Source organism: Diadema setosum, chromosome 15 (assembly GCF_964275005.1).
Source record: "Diadema setosum chromosome 15, eeDiaSeto1, whole genome shotgun sequence".
Lineage (NCBI taxonomy): Eukaryota > Metazoa > Echinodermata > Echinoidea > Diadematoida > Diadematidae > Diadema > Diadema setosum.
In genome coordinates, this window is record NC_092699.1 from 32,885,999 (window position 1) to 32,913,912 (window position 27,914).

The 27,914-nt window shown below is 39.1% G+C and overlaps 1 protein-coding gene across 1 annotated transcript; it reads right to left on the bottom strand.

The window, feature by feature from the left end:
• Positions 1 to 423: 423 nt before the first annotated feature.
• LOC140239304 (ubiquitin carboxyl-terminal hydrolase 5-like) lies at positions 424 to 27,820 on the bottom strand. The gene is made up of 21 exons (XM_072319177.1): positions 27,719 to 27,820; positions 24,708 to 24,833; positions 23,553 to 23,607; positions 22,051 to 22,172; positions 18,353 to 18,447; positions 16,267 to 16,502; positions 14,955 to 15,049; positions 13,281 to 13,417; positions 12,221 to 12,277; positions 10,805 to 10,882; positions 9,844 to 9,928; positions 9,353 to 9,475; positions 8,699 to 8,852; positions 7,800 to 7,980; positions 6,204 to 6,292; positions 5,601 to 5,708; positions 5,058 to 5,201; positions 4,389 to 4,516; positions 3,106 to 3,232; positions 2,263 to 2,347; positions 424 to 1,694 (listed from the first exon to the last, which is right to left on the bottom strand). Exons 1-21 carry the CDS (start codon positions 27,818 to 27,820, stop codon positions 1,607 to 1,609), a joined length of 2,415 nt encoding a protein of 804 aa, XP_072175278.1. The 3' UTR covers positions 424 to 1,606.
• Positions 27,821 to 27,914: the final 94 nt, after the last annotated feature.

The following is a 27,914-nucleotide window of genomic DNA, read 5'->3' on the forward strand; positions in this document are numbered from 1 at the left end:
CTATCTTCTCCAGGTACATGATTAAATGAAAATGCAAGAAGAGCATTACATAGTTGTAAGAGGAGCCTGCATAGTGCTGGTATTGTCGAGCATTGATATATGGATGAAATCTGGCTTTCATATGAAAATTTGTGCATTTTATTCCTATGAAACAAACGACTAGCAATCTATTCCACTTAAATTTCATTCTTTTATAGGTGACAAAGTCACTCCTTTATGTACATCTACTCATGCATTCAACAGAATCTTATAATAATCTTTTTATTCCAGTGTAAAACACAGATGTCATTTTATTAACAGTTTTGCTGTTCTTTAAGAGTCCCCTGCCTTAGTTGCATTCTCAGAAAATACAATCTGGTCAACAACCCCCCTCCCCCCCCCCCAAAAAAAAAAAAAAAAAAAATGATGTTTTCTGTCTAGAAACAAAAGGAGGAGTTCATAGCTGAATGAGGCATGTGAATGCCTTGCTTGAAAAAACATGAAACCCACAAGCAGCTGAACGACACATGCTCTACAGTTCCCCCATCACACATCATTCATTAAACCCGTTGAAGACGAGTCCCCGAGTATACTCAGGCAGGTGTCTTTGGGAAATGCATGTTGTAGCAATATCAGCCCGTTCTCAATGGGTTAACAATTCCATATTTCAGAAGCATCTAGCTTGAACCATCAGGTTTGTAGTTAGTTAGTTAGGTCTGTGTCAGACTCCATGACCCTGGGCATTTCATGGACTTCATTCAACCACACCTCCCCCCCCCCCAACACACACACATTTTTCTCTCTACTTGAAGACAGATGTACATGTAGCTGTATGCCCATTTTTACCTATACTGTACGATGATCTACCCTTTATCAAAAATTTAATATCACTCATTCATGACAAGGTTTCATAAGTTATTCAATAGAACAAAACATTTGGTAGTGACGGATGGAAAGATGACACTGTTGCACATATGACATTCTTGCACTAGTGACCTTCTTGCACAGATAGACATACAGTGTACATGTACACTTCTTCTACTGAAGAATGGGTTACAAAGGCAATCGTTGAAGAAAATTGTATGTCCAGCCCCAGCATCTATCTAGAAAGGGGGAAGGGTGTCACTCTATGAACCTCTTGGATCTCCTCTGGGGTACGATGTCCAGGCAGAATTTTCTGTGCTTTTAACGTGCTTGTCTACACGGGTGGATCTCAGCTTGTCAGAAGCAGAGGGAAGCTCGTGACACCAGCACTTATCTAAACTGGCAAATCTCAGCATGTGGAAAGCAGAAGGACGCTAATGACATCATTGCTGCCAAATACTTCCAATATCTCCTGCTTTTTACGCAATGCGAGAATAGCATTCCTTTGTCGTGCGAACCTGAATGCCTCCACGCTGCAATCTCTGACTCTCTATAGAATCATGCATTGAATAGGAAAGGGGAGAGGTGGGTCTAACATAACATTACAAAAGAGCGCCAGGCGTTGCTGGATGTGGAACAGATTTCTGCCCACAGACCAGTAAGGCAGCTCAGCACAAGAATGTCTGTTCTTTGCATAAATCTGACCCTGATGGGGTTCAACAGAAAGTATCACAAAACGGTGGACGACATCAACGATGGAACGTTAAATCCTCTTGTAGACATAGAGGTAGCCTAGGTCCCTAGGCGGGTTTTCAGACTGAGCCACTTTCTCGTCGTTGAAAATCACCCACCTGTATGAACGATATGAAAGTGATAGGATAGCACACAAATGAAGACATTTACATCAACTCCTGGCATTACTGTCAGACAGCTTTGCAATTTTTATCTCTGTTAACAGCAAGTCTTTCATCTGTCCTTTCTAAGTCATTTGACAAAAGCACTTAAAATATCTCTTTTTGATCTAAATATAGTTGCCAACTTTGGAAAACTCTGGAAATTCCCCTCAGATTGCTGGAAAAAAAAAAAAAAAAACTGAAAAAAGAATGCTCTCAAGTATAGTGAAAATGCACAGTAGTTCATAATGGGCAGAACATTGCATACGGAGTAGTGTAATAATTCCAATACATTTGTTTTCAGCCTTCCCTGACGTTTTGTGAGTTTTCCCATCATATAAGGGTTATGTTGGGTGATACAAGTTGTAGTATGATCAAAAACATGAATTTCAGTGAAGATGCTTTTAGTCAAGATGTTCCATATTATGTTTTCTTTCTTTTTTTTCTCTCTCTCTCTCTAAAAAAAAAAAGAGAGAAAGAAGAGTACCAGAAAATTTCATACAGTAAAAAGTATAGAATGACTCACCTCCCATCCTTTTTAATATGGCACACATAATGACCACATGATGTGGATGTTCCCATGTGGCTGATGAACCCATACAGCTCATACTCTGTAAAAATAAGAAAAAAAAATCATGACAGAAAGTTCCATAACATCACAGTGATGGAAGATCCAAGGATACACATTGCACATCAGAAATTCACTGAGAGTCACTACAGAACAAACACAGCGAAAGTCAGGAGATAAATAAAACTGTACACTCCGGATATTATATGCAAATAGCATCTTGTGTTCTTTCTCTAATTTTCTCTACTTCAACCCAAGTATAGTTTGTGAAAAAAATTGAACATGAGAATAATTCTGTATAAAATAAACACGCCAAGCCATCACAGCTCTAAAACTTGTTTAAAGGTGCACAGTCCCGGTAGTGTAGAGGGCGCTGTTGATGATACTGCCGATCACCGTTAGCATTGATACGAAGATTGCCGAAGTCGAGCTGTCATCAAGAGTAAAGCGCGTAGGTGTTGCTAAGTAACGTTGCCTTCTCTGCGCATCACGCAGTCTGTAGTAATGCCAGGGTGCGTGCATATGTGCTTCTTATCATGAAATCACAAAAGAAGTTTGCTAAAGCTGTCATCCCCCTCAGCTGAATCATGAGCCGAACAGTGATCGGACCACTGACTAAAGTGGATCGGACTTCTTCGGACTTGGGGAAGTGGGCCACAGCGTAAGCGCCAAAGAGGAGTCGATAGCATAGGTCTCTATAGGAAACTTGCGCCGTACGCCCGCGTACGCATTTGACTAAAACACCGGGACCATGCACCTTTAAGTTTCTTCATCCATCACCAGTGTAATTTGTTGACTTACTTCCACTGCCATCCCGGCATTTTGGCTCTCCCGTCTGAGCTCCATCCCCTGGTCCCGTATCCATAGGGGACTCCAGCTCCTCTGGATGACTGAAGAGCCACTCTGCTGCTCTCTCGAGGTTAGAGTTCTGTCGGGCAAAGATTGATGAGGACAAAAATACATTTTTTGAGACTGTCACTATTAACAGAAAAGTGATATAGAGAATGGCATTAACAGATGTGTATTTTCATAAATACTATCATTATTCTATTCAATTCAATTCATTTATTTTCATTCTTCTTCTTCCTCTTATTTTTGTAAGTATTGTCTTCATTATTATTATTATCATCATTATTATTATTATTATTATTATTATTATTATTATTATTATTATTATCATCATCATCATTTTTATTTTCTCTGTACACTGATTTTCCCTAAAAGCTAAGTAATAAACAAAATTGTCATTCATGTACAGTCAACAACATACACACCAATTGTCTCAGAAACACTCTGAAATAAGTCATTACAGTGGGAACAAGATATCTCCTACACAGTAGAGCAACATTTGACCGCCCAAAACTGACACCTAAAATGGACAGCCATCTACCACCCTCATCTTTCATAGCAAAGATGTTCATAGCTACCAACAAAGAAAATATAAAACAACTTCAAGGACGGTCACTCTAGCCTTCACACTGGTAAAAGATCAAAAAGTTTGGTGGGGTGGGGGAAATATTCCTAGTTTGAGCCGGAAGTTTTGTGGGAAGTTTGCACTCACACTGGCAAGAGATGGCAATCTTAGAATTTCTTGATCTTTTGCCAGTGTAACCACGCCTAATGACTTTAAAGGGACTGTACAGTACTGGTTGAGGCGAGGATTCAGGTTTATAACACTTTTTGGAGAGATAATGAGAAACCTCTTTTAATATGAAATATGAAAGAGCATGTAATTTCAAGGAGGATTCAACATTTCTTTGATGAAAATTGGCCTTGAAATGGCCGAGATATCAGAAAAAGCAATCATAATAGAATTGAAGGCCGTGACTTTTATTAGGATCTCTTTGTTTTACGTTGTTTTTAGATATATCTCAGTCATTCTAAAACCAATTTTCATCAAATAAACTTTTGATTCCCTTCAAAATTACATGCTCTTTAACATTTCTTAGAGTGGTTTCTAAATATCTCGCAAAACGTTACAAGCTGAATCCTCACCTCAACCAGTACTGTATAGTCCCTTTAATACTGGATATGAATTTGTAGCAGCTGTGACTGGTGAAGTCGAATGGCAGCCCTCAACCTACCGTTTCCCTGAGTGCACGCAGGGCCTGGTCCCTGGTGAATCCCATTACTGTGATCATGGCGACGCTCTCCTCGTTCACTGGCTGGTCTGCCTTCTGCTTCTGGCCGAACTCGAGCGGCGCGGCAAAGTCTGTTTCACAATGCAGATTAAGATTTCACAGCAACTCAACATTAATAAAAAGTGCAAGCTTGCAAGATGAACTGGATTTGAATGGTAACAGTATTTCATCAAAAGATGTTCTTCTGTGTAAAGTACAAATTTTAACTCATGGGGGGAGGGGGGAGGTAATACATGGTGACTCTGGATGCACTGTCAGGAGGCTTACATATCAAAGAGTGAATCATGCTTATGTGGAACTTTGAACTGGATAATTGTACATTGCACTCCATTACACAATACACAACATTTCCAGTCGTATCTGGGCAATTATCCCGAGAGGACAATTACCCCCGGGCTAAATACTGGTTAATGATAAGGTTGGAGTAAAGGTTAGGGTCTAGTTTAGGGTTAGAGTTTGGGTTAGGGTCAGGATTAGGTTCAGGATTAGGATTAGGGGAAGGGAAAGGGTCTGGGGTAATTGCCCAAAGGGTCTGGAGTAATTGCCCAGGAGTAATTGCCCTAGACCCTTTCCAACTCATTATAGTGGACATATTCCCACAGGTGTCCTTACCGGGATCGTTAGAATGTTCAAAGACCCAGTTCATGGCAGCTTCTGCCCCAGAGTTGTTGGTCTTGTAGACCGCTCTTCTGCATGCCTCGAGGGGAAAGCCCATGTCAAGGAGCGTGTTCACTATTTGTTCATCTATGAAAGGCTCTGTCGAGGTAAAGAGAGAAAATTGACAGAATGACAGATATGTAGAGAAATAATGTTGACAGATGGATGGACAGATGGACAAACAGTCAGACTGAAAGTAGAATGCTACAATTATTTGTTAGGAAAATATATAACATTCACTCATGATGAAATTCGTGCATGGTAATTTGTTCTCTGATTTTGTTTCTAATCACCTGAATCTCATACGTATTGTGATGTTATTTGATTTTCCAAGAATAACACAGAACTTGATTCAGAAAGAATGAAGGTAATGTTCTATGACTAAAATGTCGCCAATTCCCTACTGGTCTGGGTACAGCCCATCAGCACTAATATTCAAAAATCTTTCTGCTTTTTTTGTTGCTGACATGATTATCGCATCTTTGTTCTGATAAGTACCTGGCTCAGGAGCGGCTGCTTCCTCCGGTAGCTCCGTCTCGTTGGGCTGCAGTCCCGACCCCCGGTACCCTGTCAGATCCAGTTCGTCAGGCATGTCAACCGATACATCTACACGATCCGGAAACAAGGTTCAAAGAAACGATGAGAACACAAAATGTCAATCAAATTCACACAGGCGAATGACTGAATTATTAAACAAGCACATCATCAATATCTTGTAAGAAATAGACAAAGGACATGATGAGTAATTTCATTATTATTTGCCTTGACTGCATGTACCATTTGGGAGATACTGTAGAGGGTCAAAATGTGCATACTAGAGAAAGTTCTTTGACAGATTAAATGCACTTGTTCATACTATCATGAAAATATCGTCTGTTGACAATGAGAAGGGCGTTAAGTGGTCTTGAACACTATGGGTTTTGTGGCAACTTAACGCCCTTATCATTCTCAGCCGACGATATCATAGTTATATACAATTTACAAACATTACAACAGACCACAGATACTTGTCATTTGTAGAAAACAGTTCTCACACATATGTTCTGATTTCATGACTGCAATTCTATGTTTGAGATCAACCACACTTGGTTTGCATCTTACCTAACTTCTTAGGCACCCAGTCATCCCCGAGCATGAATTTCTTGAGTTGAATAATGAGAAAGTCTGGAAATGAGGCTAGTTTGGTTGACCTGTCAGAAGAAAAAGAAGACAGTAAGATACCAAAGAAGAGGTGGACATGATTGGAAACCATTCTTAAAACAGATACACCATACGTATCTGAATTGCACATTGTACATTTGAATGGTACTTGAACAGTCTCAAACTTATATCTCATATGAAGTGGGGGAGATAATTTCTGAGATCATGACCAAGACAATGGAAGCCTGGGCAGTACAATTTGGAGCATGTAGTTCAAGATGTAATTTGAAGGTGATCATACACAAAATACACCTTCAGAGAGTCATCTTTATAAATCTCTCTCCACATCTGCATCTTTATTTCTATCTATCTACCTATCTATCTCTTTCCATCTGCATATCTACCTCTGTCTGTCTACTTATCCATCCATTTGACAATCCATCAATATCCATCTATCTATCCATCTATCTATCTATCTATCTATCATATATCTATCTATCTATCATCTATCTATCTATCTATCTATCTATCTATCTATCTATCTGTCTATCTATCTATCTGTCTGTCTATCTATCTATCTATCTATCTGTCTATCTATCTGTCTGTCTATCTATCTATCTATCTATCTGTCTATCTATCTGTCTGTCTATCTATCTATCTATCTATCAGATATCTATCTATCCATCCATGTATGTATGTATGTATGTATGTATCTATCTATCTAAAATCAATCTATCTATCTTTCTAGCTAGATAGCTACAAATATCACACACACACACCCATGAACACATACACATTGCGCAAGAGGAAGTTGTCACAGATTAACAGGAATGTCTGGCTACGCCTTAACTGACCGTCTCTTAATCTTGGAGACAGGCAACCCAAATGTAGCCACGAGATCAGCGGGCGTGTGCCCACCAGTCTACTGTTTTTCTCTGTCAGGTCCTGTATCACAGAGGCTCACAGCTGTAGAGTCTGTGACGTGAGGATCGACAGGCCGATAATCCATCTCAGGCCGATAATCCATCTCAGACGATGAAAAGACAAACTTATTTCAGAAAGCATGCTACGCAAATATTAATGAGAGTTTTTGAGGAGTGGGTATTACCTTTATCGTAATCAAAATCAATCTTAGGCTGAATAACAGAATAATCTGTCTACAGTTAGCATACAGATTCTACCACAGGCAACAGCACATATGCATGTATGTGTGAAATATAACTTGAGACACACACACACACAAGCATATACATACACATACACATGTAACTGAAAGAAAATTTTTAGTGTACATATGGGTGAGACATGCCAGGTTACAATGTAGTTTATCAAATTTCAAAATACCAGCTCTGCATTTCTTGATACGGTTTGGCAATCAAAAGTTTAAACACGTCAGACCTTGACATTCTATACCAACTCTGATTTTACTGGCACTTTTTACTGATATTTTGGTATGATATTTAATGACTGTACAGTCTGTACTCTTGTCCGTACACTCAAATAAAGCATGGTTTGGAGCTGCTCGTTGAGGTCACCGATCTAACACCATGCCCTCACCTGAGTGCTGTAGTCTTGGCCTTGATGGCCGAGCTGTAGAAGTCTTCCACCCGCTCCTCGGCCGTGAAGTTCTCGAGACACGACTGAAGACTGATGATGGGCCGAACGATTTCCTTGGGGTCTATCCTCTCCTTCTTGGCCTCCTTCTCGGCCTTCTTGGCCTCGTACGCCGTTACCTCGGCTGTCAAGGGAGGGGAGTCAGTGTAGGGATGAGCTAGTTATCAATCCTGAAGCCATGTAACATAGTTTGACTAACATATAGTTTGGCTAACTTGGTTTCAGCTGCTTGCAATGTGGCGTACATTCTTTTGTTTCATGCTTGCCTAACAAAGAACCTTACGATCTGAGCAGTTACATTCACATTCTGCACACTTTGCCACTTCACTTTATATACATCCGGTGATGCATGTCATAACGTCGCTGGGGTGACAAGACCTATATCTGAAATTTTGGTGAAAATGACCTTTTTTTTTTATTAACGGTCAGATACGGTAATCACTTTAGTGATGTCCTGTCCAAATCCTAGCTGTCTAAGCCCAAAAATGAAGCCACTACGGCATGTCAGAGGAAAGGTTATCCCATTTAATATAGTGCTTTGGCTGCCATGTTCTTTTTGCTCTCCTGAACATTTGACATTTTGTAGATACGAGGTCTCATCACCCCAGCAACGATAAGCAGCTTACTTAGGTATCTTTTAATTGTCCAGAGATATTAGAGACAATGCAACATTTATTTTTCAACGACAAATTTGATGTCATCATAATATACAGGGTGCTCCACGCAAGTAGCCCAATATCAGTGTACATCTAGAGAATTGTATTCATAAAATTGAAAATCATACCATTTGTCATACATGAACATTGGGAATTTTGTGTGATGAGGTCACTTTCTAAACCCACCTAGATTCGTGGCAGCCTCCAGGGGGACGGGTAGAGCGAGGAGGTAGTCCTTTCTCTTCTTGTAGGAGACTTGACCAGACTGCGAGCACTGGACGCGCTCCTCCATCTCAAACTGGACACTGTCGCAAGGGTTCTCCTGCCCTCTACTGTTTCTCTTCAGAGAGTAAAACCAGGAGATCCCGTTCAGAATCAAAATATAAACCAAATTTTTTCTCCCTCCCCCTCCCAGTTTTGTTTGCCCAGGTTATGCGAGGAGATTTTTCTTCCACTGTTTCCGGTGGTTAAAGTGAGGTAATGCGAGGAACAATTTTCGGTGGAAACAGAAAGAGTAACAGAATTTGTGATATGCTGGAAGTCTCAAATTCTTACAAGAAGATTCAGCACGTTCTTAAATTGATCATTATTTAATTGATCCTGGTTCATGGCACTTTGCAAGTTCTCTTGCTCAACCCTCCATCAACGTGTATGTCATTGCACAGTAGAAACAGTTCAGGAAGAAGTAAAATACAATGTATGAGGTGATGCAGCCTATGCTGGTGACAAGGTAACGAGGGGTCCAGTAGAAACACACTCCATGTTGACAAGCCATTCACAAAAGTTTTCATAAAAATTGTAGACTCCATGCAGAATTTTCCAGGACACTTTCTTCCTCACCTCAATTATGCTGAAGAGATGTAGTAGAAACTCCTGAGCGTCCTGCTGTCTGTTAGTGGCGAACTCTGGGTGACCCCTTCCCACGAGGCTCTTGAACATCCTAGGGGCAATGCCCTTTTGACCCTGAGTTCAACACAAACACAAACACCAGCACCAAGAGGAACTCAGTGATAGAAGTTAAAGACAACCTGTCCTTAGTAAAGACATCTGGATGTTTTTAACCCTATCAAATTTACAAGCCACATCTATCATGCACTACAGCATTAGCATTTTTGAGAAATTGATCATGAGAGAACTAACCCTAAACAGGTCGAGCATTTTGGCTATGCTAAATTGGGGGGGGGGGGGGGCTAATTCCACCTCTCCCTTCTCGGCCATCAGTGGTGCGATCGCGACAAAATTTGGCACATGCGACACCCATGTAGTAATCTACAAGATCATGTCTTAAAACTTTTTTGATTATCAATTTCTAAGTGTGAAATGGGTCTCACCTTGGGCGCTGTCTGGTCCCCACCCTCTTCAGTCTTTGGCTCTCTTGAGTATTCCCCCGATATCAAGGCAAAGCCAAGCTTGGCCCTGAAGGCAATTCACACAAGAAAACAAAGTTCACTAGAGAATGCATTAAAACACCAGATTATCAAAAGACAATAGAAACACATAATTTCTGTAAAAGTAAACCATACTGCATCTCCTGTGCCTAAATGGCCATGAAATCGGTGCATGCAAAACTAAATGTACTAATCTATACAAAAAGACAGACTCGTACCCCTGCACATACAACTTGTCAAACATAAGAACACAGCATATTCATACAGCATAAAATGCTACATGGCCTCTTAAAAACGCCGTAGTGTGGGGAGACGTGGGTGGCCCGATTAAATCTTAATTCGCTGCCCACCGGGGTACATTCCAAAACCACAAATAGTGCCCATCTGCGAATATGTGCATTGAAGCGTGTGCTTATTGGCAACAGTCAACTGCAATTGAGAATCTTTGGCTGTGTGTGTACAATACTTACTTGGAGATCAGGGATAACACACGGTACACAATTCTTTACAGGGATTCTCAAATACATCCGAGCTGAACCTGCCTTCCCACTCCATGGAATCAAAATCACCACACTACCAGGGCCCCGTTTTATCAAAAGATAAAATCGATTTTAAATTTCCTTACCACACAGGCTGCCATAGACTTACAGTTGAAATCAAATTTATGATAAATTTCAACTCTTCATAAAACAGGGCCCACGTCTTCAAAAGATTTCAGAACAAAATGCCTCCAGCGACACATTGATGGCCGAGGCATAAAAAGAAGAAGAAGAAAAAAAGAAGAAGAAGATATCAAGTATCTAGGTTGTAGAGACAGAGAGCTTGGACGGATATTGCTGCTTTGAACAGAGATTTCACAACTTGTCGCAGGTAAAAAGACGAACCGAATTCACGTTTAACTTACATTTGTGTGTTGAAGTCACCAGTTGGATCTCTGGTAGAAGTTCCTAATGCAAATATTTGTTCTGATGCTGCTGCGTATCTGGAAGGAGCAAGATACCCACAACACTGAGTATTTCAAGCAACTTGTCGAAGTTTTCATGAATCAGGACTTCCTGATTATTCCTAAATGGTTAAATTCATGATCGTGGAGTACAGTCCTGAACAGAGAAATGCATGCATGCACTTCACATTCATGTTGGGATCAGAGTCACTATTTTTGCCTGTCTTTAAAGGACAAGTCCACCTTCATATACATACGGATTGAGAGAATGCAGCAATATTAGTAGAACACATCAGTGAAAGTTTGAGGAAAATTGGACAATCCTTTCAAAAGTTACGAATATTTTAAGTATCTGCGCAGTCACTGCTGGAAGAGAAGACTACTACAGTGTGTGATGTCACATGTGTACAACTATATAAGGAAAATAAAAAGAGAATTTCACAAAACTTTACCTTTTGAATAAAGTGCACATTTCTTTGACTTGTAACTGACATATGTTAAGGGTAATAATATTCCCCCTGCCTTCTGAAAGAGAGAAGTCAAGTGTTCTTTTGTTATGCGAGAAAAGTGAAAATATGTTGAATTTTCTTTATTCTTTCTTTATATCGTTGTACTCATGTGACATCACAAGCTATAGTAGTCTTCTCATCCAGCCTTGAGTGAGCAGAAACTTCAAAAATTCATATCTTTTTAACGGATTGTCCGATTTTGCTCAAACTTTCACTGATGTGTTCTACTAATATTGCTGCATTCACTCAACCCACATGTCTATGAAGGTGAACTTGTCCTTTAATGTTGCAAATAGCACCCGACTCGCGAAATTCGCAATACTGAAAACCTTGTGAAAAATTTGGCGTATGTAGTACCTAACAGGGTTACCTTTTGTTTGCAGGTAATAAAAAAGATCTACTTCTTTTGCTAAACATGATGTGCCTGGATAACTGATATGGTGACTTTAACAAGACAAGGCAAAACCAAATGAATCAATTTTCTCATACAGTACATGAAATTTGTGATACACGTACCAAGGTTATGTAGGGCCTACTCCATAGATTAAGCAATGATACATATGTATCAGCAAAGAGTGGCATCTTTCAAATTGATATTTTTAGTATCTTTCAAAATCCATGGAGGTAGAGGATGACGATTAATGATGTACTGTATATCAACATTAGCATATCAGCTTGTTAGATGCATCGATCACATGTTTAACACTCCTGTACCAGAAATGGTGCATTTTGTAATAAATTAAGACATGCTAGAAGGCAAATTGAGGCGCTTTTCACCTTTGAAACAACCCAAATCTGACTGGACTCACTGTTACAGGAATATATCGATAATCAAAAGTAAATATACACGAAGTCATGATAATCTTACCTCGTGATGAAGTCTGGAATACTGAAAAGGACTTGCATCACAGAATTTAAGTAGCAGCTGCAAACCAAAGGAAAAAAAAAAAGAAGAGAAGATTTTAAAACAAAACTGAGAGATTTAAATGTATCATTTATGATGTGTTTGCAGAATACACATACAAATAATGATTACATCACACAACATGTACAAAATCTATCAAAGCTGGAAATCATATCTAGTAAAAGTTATATACATTGTATCACTCCAACAAATAGGAAGGCAACAGGGCAGAATCTCACAGTGGATCAATGCAGACTTCACAGCCAAGAGTACTGCATATGCCTGCCACTTAATTCACAAGTATAATCCTTTGCTAATTGGAACTTGTGAGACAAATTCACAAATGGCTAAAGTTCGCAATCAAGAATGATGGAATGAAAAATAAACATTGTTATTAATATCTATCCTTTTTAGGAGAAAAAAATTGTGATTTCCCACCTAGGAGAGGTACAGCTCATTTGTGTAATGAGAGGTGATGTTTTGACAAGTTGATAATTTAGCTTTAACCTGTCGACCCGCAAATTTTGCAACAACAAGAAAAACAAAGAAAGAAACACACATCAAAATATTCTGTACATATGCATGAAATATGATGGAGCAGAAGAGTATGTCATGTGGGAATTTTTCATCTGTCTGCAATTATCAAGTTCTCTGTTTCTTGCAATCTAAAATATTGGTGCACTGCTCAGATGCACAAGAAAGAGCCTCCTCTAAAGGAACTGACATGATAAGTGGTCTTTGCTCCTTTTCAATACTCATTTTTGATTTAACCCATTAAGGACAGACCGATTTTGCTACAACACGCATTTCCCATAGACACCTGCCCAAGTATACTTGGGGCTCGTCCTCAATGGATTGATATGATAAATTGTGTGCCAACCAAGACTGGTGTTCAAGATGTCAAGTTAAGTTTTTATACTAATGCGACTGATTGGCTCACTGACTGTTTGTTTAGTTACATCGATGAAGGGCACTTTGTCAATCGTTGGCGAAATTTGGTGTTGCTGTAGTCAACGTCACTCACCTGTTGCCGAGGTTCTTGAGACCTGTTAGTCCAGGTCCAAAGAGAGGCTTGAGCTGAGAGCCGGACTCCTGGATTGTGTCCCACTCTGCCACCCTCATGTTCAGGTCTATCTCCAATTCTGTCATAGTCTTGTCGGTCTGTAGTCCATCGGAGAAAGAGAGATTGAAATATGGAAATAAATAGGCAGGAATTTATTATAACACCATCCTACAGCAGCATTTTTGTGCACCACTGACACTCTGGAATCTGTTTCGTCCATGCCTGATGGGCAAAGAACAGTTGTGGTATCAAATCTCACCATTGTCACTGTTAGATTTCTGCATTTGTATGCCCATGTGTTGCAAATTCATGAACAAATTTAAGATATTGATAACTATAAAGCTCTACAATATTTACATCCCCTGCAAATGCAAATTTTACTACACAGAGGTGAATTTTGTTTTCTTTCACAAAAAAGAAGAAAATTAACAGTACAAAATGCTTTCTGTACACCATGAACTCTAAAAACAACAAAAACAAAATTAGATATTGTACTTGACAGTTTTGCCGTAAATAAAAATTGTTTGGAAGCAGACATATATCAAAATATTTTCTTTACAGTAGTTTTACTAGCGTAAACCTCTGTAACGCAAATCACAAAAATGAATTCTAACTTCTTCTCTTTTTTTTTCCCTTTCTTTTTTTTTTTTTGGGGGGGGGGGGCGGTAGTTAATGTCCATATCTAAGAAAATATACAGGGGTCTTTCTAAAGGTACGTAGCTGTGCTGATGGTTCCAAAAGACCTTTGTCTTCTAAACCCTTACCATGCTTTATTTACTAATCATTATATCCGACAGCCACGACTTCTCCACCAATCAGCACTTTCTGTATGTACTGAATCTTGTGGTAAAGTGAACAAGGATTACGTAATCCAGTAGCAGCAGTTATATCCCCAAACTATTCATGGGGGGACTGTGGAACTGCCAACCTTTTACGTGGCCAGGCACTTAGCTTAACTTGCCAATCTTTTCCATCAGCATTTAGAAACTAATCATACTTGACTTTATGGTGGTGTAGATTTAGCAAGCCCATTATGCGCATCATTGTGCCTCCGTTCAACAGGAAGGCCATGGTAACACAATAGGGATTAAGGGGGATTAGGTAATCTCTATTCATTGACAACCACTTTCCAGATGTCTATTAAAGCCAATCGGTAAAGATAGCACTGCAGCATGCATGCTAATTGGTAAAGCAGAAGCAGAAGTACAGTAAGGGTTTAAATCTCAATAGTGACTTGTCAAATTTTACATTAGAAAAGTTTCAAGTTGGGGGACTAGCTAGATATTGATAAATAGCTTGCCAAGTTAAAGCCCTGAAAGTGGGGGGGGGGGGGGGGGAAGGTGGTGAAATTGAATTTGCTGCCTATTGGGGGCATTCAAAAACCAAAAATACATGTAGCGCCCGACAGTCACATGTCCGCAAATATGGGCATCGAAGCGTAAAGCTCATCATTGGCAACAGTCGACTTCAGTCGAGAGATAGAAATCAGTGATAAAGCTGTACACAATTTGTTACAGGGATTCTCAAATATATCCAGACAGGAGAGCCTTCCCACCCCATGGTGTCCCCATGCTAAACGGGTCTTGAAGGGTAACGGGTAAAAGGTTAAATGAATCACTGGGGTAGTGCTGGTACCTTTTCCATCATCATCATGTTGATGCCAAAGTGGGCGAGGTGCTTCGCCAAGAAAGGGTCCTCTACCATGGCATCTTCGTCGTATGAGTAAACATCTGCAAAAACAAAACACACAGAGTTAACTTTGTCAGTACCATGGGTGACATGTTTTCATATCATTCCACTGGCATTCTGAAATGGTGGGGTTAAAAGGATTAAGAGAGGTATTTTGAAATGTATTTCAGGTTAACCCGTTGAGGAAGAGTCCTGAGTATACTCGGTGAGGTGTCTATGAGAAATGCGTGTTGTAGCAAAATCAGTGCGTCCTAAACAGGTGAAGCAGTGTATTTCTTGGGGGTAGAGACAGAACACATTAATTTCTAAATACTGAAGTTATGTATCATGGCCCTTGAAATGATACACTACAGAGACAAGCTACTAGCAGCATCCTATGATACAGAATAAATCATGGCAAAAGACAACCAAACAAACAAACAAACAAAAATGGAGTATGGCCTACTACAGGTATACTTTTGACTGAATGCATGAGACAAAAATACCTGTACAAGCCCAGTTTAATACATAGTGTTAGAAATGATAATATGGACCCTAATAGAACGGTTGGATGAGAGGTATCATGTCATCAGTCTTTCATTTTGCCTATAGGCCAAATTTTACTTTTCACTGTGCATTAGTATACTAATGACAGGTACTAACGACCGTTCATCTGTAGCTGTATTGCCTGTATATTACACATGCTTTGCAATTGTTTGCATGGGCAGTTCAATAAGCTTGGAGCTGATGCTGGCATGAAAATCTTGCCAAAAAAGGCTGCCATTGATTCTAAATCATGTGAACATTTAATAAAACAAATAATGCACAATACAAAGTCAGGATTTAGTCAAATTATCAACCCACTGCAACATTTTATCGATTCAAAACACACTCAGCTTTACCTTGTGCCTTTCACACTACTGTAAAAGTGGATATTTTCGTGCGAGTAATTTTTTGCGCTTGGCCGGGTAAGAAGAGTTTTGCATGTTTTTAATTCCGTGGAATCAAGACATCACGCACAGGAATACATGGTAAGCAAAAATATTCGCGTGCTTTTATTTTCGCGCTAGTTTCTGGTTGCGCGAAATGCGTGAAAATTTCAACACCACAAAAATTTCCACTTTTACAGTTTCCAAAGTCGCTATCGGGTGGAAAATTCTACTATATAAATGCCCTGTATAATTTGGATTATTTGTATTATCATCACACAGAGTTGATAGCTGTTGAACATCATCAACTGCTAACAGAGAAAAGTATGAAATAGTCTGCCGCTTATTACCAGCTCCGTTGGCCGTGATTGTCCCCAGCTTGACTGCGAGGGGGTACTTTGTCTTTTCATAGTGTTCGACCGCGTGGTTGTTGCCGCCGGTGCCGTCAAAGTAGCGACGACCGCAGAGGATCATTCCGTCGGTCAAGTTCATCCAAAGGTTGTCTCGGAGGTCGCACATGCAGCACTTCCAGCCCTTAGGGGGCACCTTCACCCCATTGTCCAACTGGAGCAAGTTGGCTGCATGCCTAGAGTGAACAGTCCGTGGGAAAGATATCTTAATCTATACACATATTTCTTTACAATCTGATTACAAAGTGGATTAAATCAGCATCGGTTTGCTTCTGTGGCCGATTACAATGGCAAGCTGTAGCTCATTTTGTATGGTTTGTAAACTTCTCTCCTTTATGACAAAGACGTCTCTGATTTTAAAGACCAGCTAGACAATGCAGTTTGTTAAATGCTGTCTGAAAATGACCTCTCTATCGCATTGTTCGCCCCTGCAACCAGAAATACATACATTGTAATCACCAAAGTGGTATCAATCTGAGACATATTGTACCATGTGAAGAAGAAGAAAAAGTGCTGCTTTATGTTGTTCCTTTTTTTATGTGATTGATGTTTTCTCTCACACCACAGAGGTTTGTCTTATTCTAAGCATGGAGCTACCGTAGCTCCATGTTTACTTGGGCACTGCAGTAGGGTACCATGTAACTCAAATAACGTAACTGACCATGTAAAAGATCTAAATAGCTGTACTGAAGAATCAAACTGACATCAGCTGTGAGCCAACTGTTGGGCAAAAATGGCTGAAAAGTTTGCCAAACAAAATAACCTTTGGCATTTCCCGGTGAGACTCCTATACTCTATTGGTGCACAAACACTGAATTGTAATTTCCAACAATCTTTTTTACTCACGAGACTTGCCAGTGCACCTCTACTCTTGCAACATGTGGACAAATCACAGCCAAGTACGTGAGCCCAGAGAATTATGGCGTCAGCAGATCAAAATCTGGTTATCTCATCAAGACACTCTCAAAATGTTGTGCTATTTTTGGCCATTGATGTGAAAGACATATGAACTTACATTTCTCATAAAATGAGTGTGTGTGTGTGTGTTCTTTAAACCGAGTATACTCGGGCAAGCGTCTATGGGAAATGCGTGTTATAGCAAAATCAAACCGTCCTCAACTGGTTGATATCACTTTACATTCTTGCAGTCCTACTTTGTACCCAATGGCTAATCTCAGCACTGAATCTGATTAGGAAACATTCAAAGTGTGGCTTCTTACCCTCAATACTGTAAAACCAGAAATTTTTGCGTGCATGGAACTTTTGTGAATTTCGCAAGGAGCCAAGCAAGATTTGCAAAAGTAAAATACACACAAAAGGTTCTGTCTACACCTTGTATTGAATGCCTGCGGCAATTGGGAGAAATCTCCTGCTACGAAAAAGGCCATCAGTTCCAATTCGAGAAAGTTTCATGTCGCAAATGTTTCTGGTCTTGCTTCTAATAAGCTATGCCCCCCTCCCCACTCCTCCCCATCCCCCCCCCCCAAAAAAAAAATGACAACTGCCATGCATTTAAAAAAAATATATATATATATATCTCATTACAATCTGTAACTATATGATGGCAAGTAATTTGATCTTAAAAATATATAGCTCATGTATCGCTGTATTGGTCCATTTTAATTTGTTGCATACTTACAGAAGAACAGATGGCAATGTTTAATTGATGGAACTAATGTTGATTTCCACCAACATGAATTCATACTTTCAAATCAGCTCTGACGTAACCTGAGCATAATATTTTGTGTGGTGAAAATCTCAAATGAGCTTTCCATAATTTGTTGTTATAAAGATACTACCATCTTATGTGCACACAAATTCACAAATACAACACAATACATTGTCCATAAACACAAATAACAGAAGCAACAATAATCTGATCTAAATCGTATGCACAGACATTGAAATCTTGCATTCAGAAGAAGTCTTAATACTTCTGTGAACATTTACATGCTTTCAAGCAATCACTCTTGGCTAAAAACTAGACAGCCGCTCACTGCCAAATCTGACCTTTGACTCCACTTACTTTGAGATGATCTTTGCATCCCCCTCCCAGGCCTGGATCTGTTCTGTCTTGGAGGCTGAGTTTGCTGCTAGGATTCCTGCAACTGAAAGTTGCACCTGCAGAACAGAATTGATAAGTAAAAGTGCAATTCCATTGCATGTTGAAGCTGAATTAAAAAATGGAGTATAAAAGAGTATAAAGTTTCATCCCATTTGGACTTGAAAGAAGAGAGATGCACAATTTTGGACCTTCTCCTGCGTCAACACACAGTGGTAACAGTTGCAACCACACTTCTACATTAGCTGAGGGAATAATGTTATCAATTATCAAATATATCTCTCATTGGCGTGCCCTAAAAAATATCCTGAATATAATCATTTTGGTTTCCAATAGAGAAACTGTAACTCTCACCCCTTCAAAGTAATTATTGTTAGGTTATTACAACACAACAAAAGTTTGAGGTAAAGGATATCAAATTGCCCTTACTGTTCTCATGTCCATAAAAGGAAATCAGTGAAGATTTGCATGTGGGTCAATGGGAAGTTTTGTGAGGCTGTGACATCATTGCCTCATCTAATTTGCATATATGTGACTGCTACTGATGTCACTGCTTCATGGGGGGGAAAAAGTAAAATCTTACAATTCAATACCTTCCGTATTTTAGGCTAAAAATGAAATCTCTGCCATTCTGTTTGTTTGAAGAATACTCTAGTCATAACTCTTTTTGAGTGTTGATTGGCACAGAAAACCCAATAGCATTGTACACACTGTAAAACACCTCTGGCACAGAAAGGGGTAAAGCAACTTGACCATGGTGTGGCATAGCACTTTAGAACCTTTGAAACCATGAAGAGAGATTTTAAAGGGGCACACCAGGAGTAACCTGCAACCTGTTGCAATCTATGCCGTTTTCCTCCAAGCCTTTCTAAACCACTCTTATCCAATTACATACTTGAATTTAAATGATTCTGAGATAATCTAAGACCTACGTGTATGGAGATTCACTTCTTAACCCATTCCATTGGGAGAACCTGGTGGCCTGTGTGTGAAGTTTATGGGGATGTCAGAATTTAGTATCGAACGGGTTAAGTGCGCCCTGCAGATTGGCAATAAAAAATTGAAACTGATCTTCTTCTTTGTATTCTTCCGATACTGTGAGAACCTCCTTGGAGTATACTCGCACAACTGATGTGCAGTACAAAATGTTTTCAGCTTAAAATTATTTTTTAAACTGATCTTCTATTCAATAGTATGAAAAAAACAAAAACAAAACACTGACAGCCACCAGGGATAACCAGGTGGCAGTGTTGCTGCATGAGAAGTAGTAGATGGCAGGTCTGATTTCTGCTGGTTCCGTTTCTGACATGTTTGTTGACCCGTAGGAGATGAGTCCTACGTATACTCTATCTAAATTTCACTTGTACAGAGGGGAGACAGCTTGAAGAAGAACTTATACATCATATCTTACCCCCCTGCTTGATAATCTCTTGCTTTCGTTTCAGACTTAATACTCGATTTGAAACGTGTAGTGCTCTGTCTGTTCTGTCAAGCATTCAAGAAAATCTGCAGTGTTTCATAGCGTGAGTCATGAGTCTGCAATTTGCTGAGGTAGTGGTCATGCAACTGGGTCAGGCTGGAAAGTTAGGTTTTAATTACTTTTGTCTTCCTGTACGTGGAAAATTCAGGTGACACTGTGGCTTATCGATTACGTTCACATACTCCTCAAATTTTGCCCTCTGGCAGGAGAAGTGGATTTTAGATCATACAATGCTTCCCATCGTAGCAGGATCGCACACTAGATACAATCGTATCCGCTCTGCAAGGTCAAGCCACTGTCACCCAGCGAGCCACGGCGGAAATCAAGGCAGGATACGGGCACACCGTCACATCCTGTTTGGATCAGCATCTCACAGCATGACCAGCAAGACAGCCTTTATTTGCAAAGGTGATGCTGGTGGGTGGTGGTGGTGTGGGGGGGAGGGGTATATATATCTCTATTTTTCAAGCCTACATCAGCAATAAATACCATATTTGTATCAGCTCTGCATGACTAACTTCTGCAGTGGACCATAGTGCCTGTCTCGATGTAAAATGCACTGTGGCATGGTGCCAGCATACTTAAACATACACTGAGTGGCAACAGGCAGGCAGGAACAGTGGATAGGTATTGACGGTGTACCATGATAGGCAAAATATTGTAAGAACATTCTTATTATAGAACACAACAGTCAGTCAGTGTGTGTCTGTGAACAAATGCTGACTAACGGTTAGCTTAGGAATGCCAAACAGGTCTGTTCATGAGGAAACACTTGCAGATGCGCCAAGAACTGATACATTTCCGTTTGAATGACGTTGCAGATATGGAGGGTAATAGGCCTATCTTAACGGAGGAGACCTCACCTCCACCAGTACGACTCAAGACCAATGGCTTGTGCTCTCACCAAGAAGGTAACTTCAGGTTGATATCTGAGATGTCTCCAAAAAGGGTCACAACATATTCAACCTTGGGTCGCAGGTCACCGCTGGTCTCCACAAGGTTGCGGAAATGTTCCGGAGACTTCACAGACAAAATTGTGACCCACCACGACAAAAGGATCCGAAAGTCGCTGACAGCTGAGGCGAGAAAATCGAGTTTAAAGTCAGATCAACAAAATCAGTCAAAACCATAGAATTTCTGCTTTGGGAATAATGTTGCAGTCTAATGTTTCGTCTATCATCTGCCGAAATTTTGAAGCTAAATGACCAAAGGAAAGGCAAGAAAATAACATTTTTCTGGGCCATGATTTTCTGATTTTTCAATGAACACGAACTTGTCTGAAGATTTGGATTTAGCGCCGCAGATAGACTCCGCCGCTAGCAAAGAGGGAGTGATCTAATTGGTCAGTGCGTGGCATCCTGGTTGCTGATTGGTTGTGTGTAGACCGCTGGCGCTAAGATTGAATGAACATCACGGAGGTTGCTATGAGCAGACCTTCTATTGTCAAGAGGTGAAAACTGTCTTACCTCCCCTTGATTACGATTGCGTCGGAAAGAAAACTTTGAAGGCAGTTTTCTCGAAACGCTGATTTCCTAGACCATGTGACATGGTCTGATAAAATCACTAATACCTGTATCTCAGCAACCGAGTAATTTTATGAGTTGTGTTATATATGAAATTAAAGCAGAAGAGTAAGGGAATAATGTCATGCCATTTTCAAAAAATCGACCTCCCTCAACTTTCAGATCCTTTTGTTGTAGCGGGTCACAATCAGTCCCCACCACATGGCCATGCTAAAGGAGACATCACATAGACATCACAGAAATGTCTCTGAAACCATTAGCAGACTGGAAAAAGTCTACGAAAATATTGAAAATTTTTAATTCTCTTGTGACTCCCTGGACACCAAGAGTCTCCGGGAGACGTGAAGACTTTTTTGTGACCAGCAAGACTGGAGTTGCCACCAGGTCACCGCCTAGTCTCCACGCTATGAGATACCTAAATAAGACCTGCATTCCCTCATGTACCGTACTCTTGAACATGTTGCAGCAGCCGTGTGTTTTCCTGCAATGTTTGTAATTGTCTTTGCTAAAAAAAAAAAAAGAAAAAAAAAAAAGTTAAAATAATGTTTTGTGCATGTTTTTTTTTTTTTTTGTTGCTGTTGCCTTATTCCTGTGTGTGCGTAGAGCAACCAAACTGAAAGTCAATCAGCAGGTGTTATGAAAAAGTGCAGCATGTGTACCTGGAGAGGGAGCTCTGCATTTGGCAGCGGGAACGTGGTGAACTCGGGGAGGATGACAACGGAGTTATGCTCCTCGTACTCGTACTGATTCTCATCTTCCACATCGAAGCCTCCGGCGACACCTTCAAGACAAGGCAGGAAAAAGAAGACATCGAGAAAATGGCAGACAAGTTCTACTCCATGCAATTAAATACATATTGACATTCATGGCATGGTGAATGATAGCATCCCTTACTACAATCTCTCTATAATCATTGAATCCTGACTTTCACTGAGCTTGCTTGACAGTAAAATTTCATAGGCCGATGGGGCCTCAACATACAGGTATATTATAATAGGGCTGTTTTATACAATGTACTGAATTTTCCAAACAGATCAAAATACCTTATCTGTGAGGTATAATCAGTTCTTCTCAATTTTTCATACAGGCATGTTTTCTCTAATTGTCTTTTTTTTCTTTTATGAATATTGAACTGTTTGGTGCTTTCAATTTTTTTTTTTTTGACAGTACGTTAGTGTTGGCATGTTATGAATTCCAAGATTACATTGTATCTTGACACTACTTCTACTATTATTATACCTTCTACTATAACTTCTACTATTACATGAATGTATTTATTATGAAGAGGGACGGAAAGTCTTACTCATCATAACAGGAAAAAAACACATATCAATAAACTTGAAAACATCAGTAAATTATCCTATTCTTCACACAAGACTGGATAATTCATAGGATATAATCTCAACTGGCAAACAAGTACACTGTATTCTCTTGTATACAGAGAGTTTAATACAAATGTACATGTTGTATGTACAGTTGTATATTGTAGTTTGGACGAGTGATGGTACATAATGTATTTGAACTTGAAAGAGAATATACAGCTGTACAATGACCCCAATATAATGAGCCAACACATTGCATATGACAAGAAATTGAATATGAGAGAAAAAAAATAGAATTCATGTGAAGCTATCAAGCAGGCATTTGACATACGGCAAGGTGTCCTATGTACACAAACTATGCATTCAATAATCATGCCTATCAGGGTTCCTGCATGTTTTACAAAAAATAAATTCTCTGATTTTTCCATGACTTTCCCATGGAAAATCATAGAAATCAAGGACTCTTTCCAGACAATTACTTCATGAAAACCTTTGTGGTTAGTAGTAAACAAATGAAAATCTTCTACTATATAGTAGTGTCCATATAAAGTTACAGTGTGTATACCACCCTACACTGTAACACTGTCTGCAGCAAGCAAGTTAGCCCGATTTTATTTGATGAAATGTTTTCCTCAAAAATAAAATTACATTGCAAAAAGAAGAACATCAATAAAAGGCAAAAATATACACAATTCTAAAGTATCATGGCTTTTCCATAATATATACTATATAATTTTGCATTTTGCATTATTTTTCCAGGCCAGGAAAATTTTTTTTGAAAATTCCATGACTTTTCAAGTTTTTCATGACCGCAAAAACCCTGCTATATTTTGTCTTACCAATGGCAAGTCTTGTTGGTTTCTCTTTTTCCTTTTCTTCCTCGGTCTTAGGTTTCTACAGGAGCGAAATACAAAAATAAATGCATCCAGATTATTAACAACGAAACTGCAGAACAACAAATTAGACCAAGATAAAGCCCTCATTACATTGTTACACTGTAGTCTACATAAGGACCATCTGGCAGTAACAAGCACATCCTAGTTAAATTCTATATCATGAATGTCCTTACTGAATATTAATACATGCATACTATATTGCAGAAAAGATATGCAAGTACCATCATAATCATTTATTTTCTATGCTAGTTTATTACAAACAAGTTATTACTTATGAGGTACTTTATATCAGGGGTAACACTGCTGTATATCAAATGTCTGATTTATTAATAATAACCATGATTATCATTTCTCTCTTTGAAACTTGGGTTTGATGGTCTGTGCTCTGCTGAAATCATGCCTTGACCCTCTTCAAAATTCAAAACAGGCAAAACTGATCTTACCCTGCCAAGTGATAAAAATTAAGCACCTTGAAATTTAAATCTTGATGGCACAAAAAGAATACATGTAGATAAAAAAGAAAAAACAAAAACTTTACTCCAGAGGCAATCATACTACAGAGAGGCTCAATAATTTTTTTGAATAATGGAAAACAGGGCTGCACACAAACCCTATCTTTTTCTTCTTGAACTTCTTCTTCTGGTCTGACAAGTCCCTGTAAGACCAGTATATACCCAGTTTTCCACTTTTACTGTTCTGAACCTAAAATCTACTGGCCCTTCACATTCATGAAATTCTTGTATCCAGCTGATGAACACTGCATTTGAATAATTCAGTGCTTGAATATCTACATTGATGTAGAGGGAAAATTGTCAATCCATTGCAATAAAAATATTCACTGTTCCTGATCATTTTTTTTTTCCCTGACTGACCCCAACAATGTCATCATTTTTTTTTTTCTGCTGCTCATGTCAGACCAGACAATTTGGCAATTCCTGAAAAGTTATTGGCCTGACGGTGATTTTCACCAATCTGGGACCATCAGACCACTGCCAGTATTAAAGTGTTGTGGAAAAGTAAAAAAGACCACCCCCCCAAAAAAAAAAGACACACGCACATATAAAAAAAGACAGGAAACAAGATATGTCCTGCAAGTACCTTTTTCTTGATCGTCTTCAGATGTAGGAAAACACGGTTTTTGGTGTTTTCATAGTATCTGTAAACGTAGTCCTTCCCAAAGCCAAGGAAAGTATTCATGCACACATACAAGCCTGTCTCATGCTCCTGAAACAAATAGACAGACAAATACACAAACAAAGAATTACAGTCAGATGAAATATAAAAAATAAATGGCAAGATAAAGATCATGGCAAGGATGTCATACATACGAAAAAATGAAAACCTACAGCTGTACAATGATACATTATTAACCTCAGCCATATTGCATCATTCTCCCAATGTACGTCCAGTTTTCAAAAGTCACAAATTCTGTATGGTGGAAGAATAATATCTTTCCATATCTTTTTTATACTTGAAATCTTACAGTAATACACCTGAGTATTTACAGAAGAAATAAAGAACTAACCCTACATCACTCGAAAAGATGTTCCACCCACTTTACATTGAGAATAACAGTTAGAAGTTTTTATTTGGATTCAATTTATTTCACTACAAATCTGCAATGTATGAGTACCGTTTCCCCTTCTATCATAAAAAAAAAAACTTTCCAGTTTTATTACAACCATACAATGTGCATTAACTACTTTGTACTTTATGCTCAGTTGGACAAGCAGATTTTCAGATTGTTGCAGAACACTTGCCCAAACATGAATTTTTCTTGCCTCAAAAGAAAGTGCAAAAACATACAAACATACATTGTATTTGTAAATGAAAGAAAGATTTCATTAGCCAATGAAAGCAAAAAAGTGTAGCATGTTCTTATTGTTGCCTGTGATTTAGCCACGGTGTATGTACATTAAATGTATGATTATGATGTATGTACCTGTAATTAAGTTTTATGCGCATTCTATTATTAAGTAATAATGAGCGCTGTGCTATTTGAGGCGTGCCTCTTTGTGCGTTGTCTGAGCGCATTGCGCTCAAATCTTAGTATTGTTATGTCGTTGCTAAGACGTGAGATTCTACTAACGCATTGGGAAGAATGAGATAGCTATCTTGTTTCATACTCACGCTCTCTCTTACTTACTTACTTACTGGTCAATATTCAAGGCAGGAGATGATCCTATAATTTCCCGATATTTTTATTTATTACGAAGAGAGCTTGCCGCAGTTTTTTCCTTCAGAGACACTTTCATTTCGGACTTTGTTGTTCATCATCACGCGATTTCTTTGATCTGTCTGGCAACATCTCATCTCATATCATCTCATCTAATCTCATCTCATCGTTTCCTGACTCTTTCTGAGGGCTCCCTCATCACTACCTTGTTTTCCTTGGTTTCTCATCTCCTAGAACTGTTACATCACTATCGCTATTTCTACTGTTGCATCGCTACCTGTTGCATCGTTGCCGGATCGCTATCGTTTATCACCGTGCACTGTCTCCTACCTGCAATGAGGTTATTCCAAAGACATTTCTCATCAGAGCCTGATCTCTCCTGGCCACCCGTTCGTATATAGATCTATTTAATAATATTTTCAATTGTAAAAGATTAACATTCCATTGCCTTATTTTTAGGGGTTATTAATAGAGCATTCCTACAGTGTAAAGTGATCTATGTTAGAATTTAATTAGATGAGTGTATATTGAAGTTCTCAGAGAGTGTAAAACGTGGTCTCTTATTTTTATTAGATTTATTTTGAATCTCAATTCAATTATCAAGTACTCATTTTTTGTCATTGTTTACAAACATATATAATTTCAAGTTCAGGTTTAGAAATCCATTGGAGAATCTGATATTTTATTGTTTTAATAATAAAAGAACATAATCGATTATCTAATTAATTCCTTTGTTTACATTTGTTGATATTTGTGTTGTCCCAACCGATTACTTATAATTTTTGGAGGTTAGACACGAAAGAATATGTATAAATATATTGGGTAGTTTCAAATTCTCCACAAAAGAATAAAAATTGAAAATAAAAAAGCAGATATGAGATTGTATTTCCAAAACAAAAATGGATGAAAGGAAATCTGAATAGGAGGGAAAGAAAAAGATTGACAGGTTGAAAAGAGATAAAGAAAAAAATATATATATTAGATGGAAAAATATGAAGAAAGACATTGGAGAGGAAAGAAAACAAAAAAGGGTAAATGGAGGGAAAGATAACCAGAAGGAATCAAAGAACAGATAAACAAAAAATGAAAGTGGATAGGAAATTGACAAAGTTATAAAGGGTGTGTACAGTTCTGGTCGAGGTGAGGATTTAGCTTTTAATGACATGTTTTGCGAGATATTCAGAAACCACTCTATGAGATGTCAAAGAGCATGCAATTCTATGTGTAAGGGGTATCAAAAGTTTTAATCTAGGAGACAATGCCCAGAGACTCCAACTCTCCCGTTTTCGACGGGAGATCTCCCGCCGAAAAACCATTTTTGCAAAATCTCCCGTTCTCCCGTTTGAGATTTAATTTCTCCCGCCCTGGCTCTTTGTCTCCCGTTGGAAAGGATTTTTACATATATATTTCTATCGTATCTTGAAAAAATAAGCCTTAGATAGCACCGGAGAGCATCTAGATCCCTGGGAATTTCGCGTTTCGCACACATCAACTTTGAGTCTCCCGTTTGCTAGGGGTTTCAGGCGGGAGAATCTCCAGATCAGAAGGTACTTTGGGTTGGAGTCTCTGAATGCCACGGACGTTCTCCATAGGACCATATCTCATGACTGTGCGTTTACCTTTAGGAGCCTAGTACAATTTGTACTAGTAACATTGCAGACCCGACCCGGCCCACATGTGAAGTGCAGTGCAGTGTTATAGTGCACAGTGTGAATGTGTGCAGACGCAGTATGTGTGTGCAGCTGTGCTGTGTGGTGAGGTGTGTGGTCGATCTACAACACATCGTGACATAGCTGTCTGTGCGTACAGCGGCGTTGAACGTTCGGAACAGGGAGTAATTTTATATGCGATGCTACGAACAGTTTCTACAATGTACATCTGCGATGTAAAAAAAAAAGTAATAATTTAACACACATATCCAGAGATAACTCACCGGATTGGCGAAGCAGTATGCACATTCGTCTTTGTATACCTTCTCCCCACCCTGGGGTATGCGGATTCGATCAGTGAGCCCGTGGAACTTGGAGGCTGCCATCTTGATTCTTTGATCTCGTATGAGCTGGCCTGAAATCTCGCCTAACGCGATATGTTATACCACAACGTTGTTCTCTGATGACGTTTGCTAATAA

Coding starts and splice junctions, on each gene's coding strand:
- LOC140239304 (XM_072319177.1), bottom strand. CDS start 27,820: ATGGCAGCCTCCAAGTTCCACGGGCTCACTGATCGAATCCGCATACCC. Junction 13,418..14,954: donor ACATGATGATGATGGAAAAG/GTACCAGCACTA, acceptor GATGGACTACAG/ACCGACAAGACTATGACAGA. Junction 5,202..5,600: donor AGCAGCCGCTCCTGAGCCAG/GTACTTATCAGA, acceptor TTACCTCGACAG/AGCCTTTCATAGATGAACAA.